The sequence below is a fragment of the Sesamum indicum genome, linkage group LG3 (assembly GCF_000512975.1).
Source record: "Sesamum indicum cultivar Zhongzhi No. 13 linkage group LG3, S_indicum_v1.0, whole genome shotgun sequence".
In the NCBI taxonomy this organism is placed as follows: domain Eukaryota; kingdom Viridiplantae; phylum Streptophyta; class Magnoliopsida; order Lamiales; family Pedaliaceae; genus Sesamum; species Sesamum indicum.
The window spans coordinates 24476642-24482942 of NC_026147.1; the positions used below are offsets into that span (position 1 = coordinate 24476642).

The 6301-nt window shown below is 37.2% G+C and overlaps 1 protein-coding gene across 1 annotated transcript in view; it reads left to right on the forward strand.

Annotated features, from left to right (window-relative positions):
* The window catches only part of LOC105159493 (oxysterol-binding protein-related protein 1C-like), a gene marked incomplete in the record, with an annotated part of 7523 nt that continues 1564 nt past the window's right edge, over positions 343-6301 (forward strand). The window contains 8 exon segments of the mRNA XM_011076572.2: positions 343-1077; positions 1632-1988; positions 2716-2815; positions 3223-3668; positions 4477-4632; positions 5140-5307; positions 5416-5556; positions 6152-6301. Of these exon segments, the coding sequence (XP_011074874.1) occupies positions 577-1077; positions 1632-1988; positions 2716-2815; positions 3223-3668; positions 4477-4632; positions 5140-5307; positions 5416-5556; positions 6152-6301 (2019 nt within the window).

Genomic DNA, 6301 nt, shown 5'->3' on the forward strand with positions numbered 1-6301 from the left:
ATTATTTATTTTTTATCATATTATCACTTTTTTAATTACGATCAATTTTAGTAAATAATATTTAATTATTTATACTTTTAATTTTTTTTTTATGTGCCATGTACTGCTAATAACAAATATACACATGCATAATTAATGCGTAATTATCAGCTTCTCCTAAAATATTACGTTATCGGTTTTTATTCTTCGACGGCAGAGTATATTATTATTATTATTATTATTATTATTTGGAAAAAAATAAAATGTAATAATATATTATATATATATTAAAACAAACAGGAGAAATGAAAATGTAAGCAGCATAAAATCCACAACTCCTTTATTGGCCATTGACCCAACCCCACCGCCCCCAACTACCACCTAATCACGTCGCCGGAAAACTCGCCCTTCTCCCAATTCAATACCCATCTCCTTCCAAATCACCTTTCTCTATTTCCGCTCCTTCTTACCCCTCTTTTCTTTAAATTTTTATTATTCTTATCTTCGCCGTCATTCATGATTCGTCCAGAATATCGATAATGATTCGTATAGTTATTATAAATTAATGTAAGTTATGCTAAACGTATTATCATTGCTATGCGTCCCTTCTGTTTCGTTTCATCGATGACTATGAACAGCAACTCCCACATGCCGCCGGCCGATCCACTAAACAAAACTCAGAGTTCAGCGATGTCTAGGCCCCCTTCAACGCGTTATTCCCTGCCGGATCATATCTTCGTTGGAGCTCCGGTTAACAATAACATTCACCATCAAAACAATCACAGCCGTGAGTTGAAGATTGATATAGTTGGGAATGGTATTTCTGGAATTTTGTATAAATGGGTGAATTATGGAAAAGGGTGGAGGCCTAGATGGTTTGTTTTGCAAGATGGGGTGTTAAGTTATTATAAGATCCATGGGTCGGATAAAATTGTGGTTAATCAGGAGACTGAAAAAGGATCGAGGGTAATTGGGGAAGAGTCGATGAGGCTGATTGCGCGGCAGCATAACAATCATCATCATCACAATCATCATAGAAATGGTAACGGTGGTTCGTCCTCGAAAAGCCGGAAGCCCGTTGGCGAAGTTCATCTAAAGGTTCCTCGTTTTCCGATTGAGTTGTACCGGTCACGTTTCTTTTTCTACTATAGTTAATTTGTTTTGTGGAGTAATTTGGTCATTTGAGACATGTCAAACGAGGTTTTACGAGAGTATGGTGATTTCATCTTTATTTTTGAAAATTCGTTGTATGTAGAGATCATAGAGTGTCTTTTCAGAAAGCTTCTTTTGATTTGTTTTAGTGTTAGATTTTATTATTGTCCTTTAGCTTGGTTTAATTTGTTTTTTGTTTATCAACAGATTAGTGGTTGTATATGCTGCTTGGGACTTGTGGCCTAGTTTTTGGAATATTGTAGAAGAGGACTTGAAAATGTGCTGGACCTTTTAACGATAATCAACTTATACTTTTCCTGCTCGTGTTGTCTTTTTGAAATAGGCGTATGATTTGTATCAAGGGAATCAAGAAATTACACAATGTATTGAAGGGTCATGTTTACCATTCCCATTTAAAGATTTGTTCGTGTCAGGTTTGTCGTTTAAGCAAGTAAAAAATGTAGTCTCTGGTCTTTTACAGTGTGAGTTGTTCTGTGTAGGTGTCATCTATCCGAGAGAGCAAATCAGATGACAGGAGATTCTCAATTTTTACTGGTACAAAGAGGCTCCATCTGAGGGCTGACAGCAGAGAGGATAGGGTGGCATGGATGGAAGCTTTGCAAACTGTGAAAGACATGTTCCCGAGGATGTCCAACAGTGAGTTAATGGCTCCTTTGGACAATGTGGCTGTCTCGACAGAAAGGTTGAGGCAGAGATTATTGGAAGAAGGTGTGAGTGAGGTGGCTATTCAGGATAGCGAGCAGATCATGAGAAATGAATTTGCATCACTGCAAAATCAATTGATGCTCTTGAAGCAGAAGTACTGGCTCCTCATGGACACACTGCGCCAGTTAGAGGTACATGTGGAAGATAATTTTAAAACTTTTAAAATCCAAATTTTCATAATCGTTTTCAGGTTCTCCTAGGATTTGCACAATTAAAGTGCATTAAACTTTCCCCAAGACTCTCCAGCTTGGTAGCTTGGGCTTGTGAGCTGTTTGTTTGGGACTTGTAACTTCTATTCTTTGGATCTTTTGATTGAAAATTGGTCCCTGAATTTCTGTTTTACTCATTAGCTGGTTAACATAATCTATCTGGATAACTCAATCAGGAAATGACTTTCTCTTTTACTAGTTTGATACAATTAGCCTAATCATCCGACATGGTGATCAGGCTTTAGGTCACTGATTATATGAGATCCTTTTTCATTACCATTTCTCATTCAGGGTATTAGGAGGATGGCATTGGTGATGGTAACTCTTCTCGAACTTGTTTAGCTTCTTTGTTCCTGTTTCCTTTCCTAGAAACTTGACTATATTTCTCTGTGAGCTTTTCTAGTGCTACATATATCTGCATGGATTTACCACTTTATTTTATGTAAGTTTTGTTCTTCTAGAATTTTTAACACTCCATTGGAATTTTTCATAATTTCTTTTGTTGAGTGATTTGGTATTTAATCGTTTCTGTTGCCAGAAGCAATTACAAGGAAACTAGATGAATAGAAGAAGGAGTCTGATTGTTAAATATTAATCACTTCCGAGTTTCTCCACTCAGTTGACTAAAACATGGTTGCTGTTTGTGTAGACAGAAAAGGTGGATCTGGAGAATACAGTAGTTGACGAAAGCCAGAGACAGTTAAAGGATGTTGGATCATCATCTAGATCAAGGCAAGATAAGTATAGTGGTGAGCCTACAGTGACATGTTTTACGTATTTCTGGCTTACATCATTGTGCGAATGAACCTCAACCGATTCACTAATGTTTTAGAAGCATGATTGAGAATTAGAGCCACCAAGTCAACCTTCTTGTATTTCAGTTCCCCAGTTGCCCCTTTGTGCTGCTTTTGTTTAATTCATCATATATATTAGCCAGAAATGTGCAAGTGTGATTTGTAAAATGCAGCTAATCTATTTTTTTCCCTAAAATTGTGAATTGTAGGAGTTATAACTCTTATAAATTAGTATCTTTAAACAGGGTTCGAGGCTCATGATATAAGTTGTGTGTAGTTCTTCTTGGGGCTCTTCATGTTTGTCTTTGTAGTTTGAGCGCATTCCAGGCATGTCTCATTGCCCATTTGTATATTTATACCAGAGAGTGCGAGTGAATCTGAAGATGAAAATGAAAGAGTTGATGCAGTAGAGGAAGATACAGATGAAGAGGACAATACTTTCTTTGACACCAGGGACTTTCTATCATCTAGCTCTTTTAAAAGCAATGGATCGGACTTTAGAACATCTTCTTTTTCATCCGATGATGATGAACTTTATGCTTTTGATGTCGAGGACAGTGTAGATCCTGCCATTAGATCTGCAGGAACAAGCTTTCCTTACGTTAAACGTAGAAAGAAATTGCCAGACCCAGTTGAGAAAGAGAAAGCAGTGAGTTTGTGGTCAATGATCAAAGACAACATTGGGAAGGATCTCACAAAAGTATGTCTTCCGGTGTACTTCAATGAGCCTCTCTCCTCTCTACAGAAATGTTTTGAAGATTTGGAGTATTCTTATCTTATTGATCGGGCTTATGAGTGGGGAAAGCAAGTAAGTTTGAGCTATATAATACTGGTTGCATCAGTTTTTTATGTCCGTGCATTGATTGATTGGATAACGGCATATTTTTTCTTCTGAAACTTGTCTTTTATGTTTATTAGAATTGAAATGAGTACAAGTCTTTATGCATGGTACCGTGTGGTATTCCAGACCTATTTGGATTTTCACAGATTTTTGAGGATTTGGGGGCTGTGTTTGGGTTCATCTACACATCAGTCACATTAGATGCCTTTTTACATTATGAGGATGTATATTTCTAGTCATATGTCTCTTATATGATTTCCCACTGTTTCTCTAATCAACAGACAAATGATAAGAACAAAAAGGAGTTTTTTGGTTATGTTAGTTTAGAAAATACCTGGATTTAGAAAAGACAGGATGTCTTTTTCTGAAGGCGCATACAAAACATGGGTTCGCCTGATATTTGCACCATCTACTTTGATCTCAGGCGTTGCAGTGTTGTTTGCTGTTCCCTGTATCTCATTTTGCTCGCCATTGTAATATTCATTCAATCTCCTGGTGACCAGACCTATGAAATTAATCTAAAAACTGATAATGGTTTAAGTTTTATATGGATGTTCCATCTATCTATTCCATTGATTTTTCTTACTATATTTTACAGGAATATTATTGCCATAATAAGTGAGGCATATGTTTATGAAAAATTTCTGTCTTCCTCCCGAGGCAAAAAAGAGTATCTGAACTTACTAAGGAGTTGTCATGTTCTATTGTTTATTGCATGATGCTTATGGTTCATCACCCTTGGAATCTGATCCGTGCTTTACAACCTTCTGTATAGGGTAACAGCCTTATGAGGCTTCTGAATGTAGCCGCATTTGCTGTATCTGGATATGCTTCTACGGAAGGAAGAAATTGCAAACCTTTTAATCCATTGTTAGGAGAGACTTATGAGGCAGATTATCCGGATAAAGGCCTTCGATTTGTCTCAGAGAAGGTTCCATTTTTTACCTGGAGCAAACTGTTTGTCTTTCCTTATGATGCCTTTCACTGTGGTTGCCAATTTTCCATCCTACACTTCATTGCAATTCACTACAATCTTGTAACTCACCAGAACTTTGTCACTATAAAATGGCTTGAAACATGAAAATAAATGTGGAAAAGGGGGAGAAATCTGAGCCTTTGGTTTATTCTTTTAATTTTGTACACAATCATTTTTTGTCTCACTATGTCTGTATGCTATCCCTTCCATTACAATATTAAGCTATGTCTTTGACTCGCAAGGTAAGCAAAATCGTATCATGCTCAGGAACAGGGTAGAACAATAAAAGATTACATTGATATTGCTGTGAATGGATACAGTTTTGCCCAGAAGATTGGTAACTTTATGATGTATGCTATTTTGCTTCATATAATGCAATCATGCTATTTTGTGTTCAGAAAGGAAAATCTATTCTTTTATATGCATTTGCTATAATTCTTACAATGGCCATTTTTGGATTAGGTGAGTCATCACCCCATGATTGTGGCATGCCACTGCGAGGGAACAGGCTGGAGGTTCTATGCTGATAGCAATTTGAAGAGCAAATTTTGGGGCCGGAGCATTCAGCTCGATCCAGTTGGAATTTTAACTCTTGAATTTGATGATGGAGAAGTCTTCCAGTGGAGCAAGGTATGGTATCAGTTGGGAGATTAGAGTTCCCTTTCCTCTTCTTTTTTTCCTCTTATTCCTTTTTCTCTCTGTTGATTCCGTTTAACAAAATAGAATTTGTTATGACAGGTAACAACATCTATATACAACCTTATTTTGGGGAAACTCTATTGTGATCATTATGGTACTATGCGGATACAAGGAAACCGCAATTACTCTTGTAAACTGAAATTCAAGGAGCAGTCTATTATAGATAGAAACCCTCATCAGGTAGTCCCTTTTCCTGTAATATCTTTAAGTCCTATTTGTAAGTAGATGAGTTTTGCTCTTTTTGACGAATGATGACTTGGTGTCTCTTGTCGCTTTTGACGAGGGAACATGAATCTTTAGACAAAACTGAGAAAGCAGAAAAAGTAGAAAGGGGAGGTAACGGGGTGGTGCGGCTCTTGCCTTCTCTACGAAAGGTACCACACCTGGTGCTGAATGGGAGATGACAATATGAAGATGTCATCTCAGTGCAGCGAAATCAGTGTAATAAATAAAAATGTCTCCAAACCCATACAATTCTTTTGACAAACTGAATGGTCCAACAAATATGCCTACTTATACCAAAGAACCTTCCAAATCTGAATTGACTGCATGCAGTTTCTCATTGTTCCATTTCTGGATCATAACAATACTACTGAGACAATGTCTGCATCCACTGATCGGTATCTGTTTTGGTTTCAAACTTTCTGATTAATGAAGAATAATTTTCGTAATGATTTGTATTGGAGATGTTGAATCGGGCTTGATGCTTTGTGTCAAGTATGTCTCTTGGTGTTATTATTGACGCTTTGCCATAAGACAAAATCGGACATTGCAGGTACAGGGAATAGTTCAAGACAAGAGTGGAAAGACCGTAGCAACTTTATTCGGAAAGTGGGATGAGAGCATGCATTATGTCAATGGGGACTGCTCCTCAAAAGGAAAAGGTCATGAATCTCTATCAGAAGCTCACTTGCTCTGGAAACGA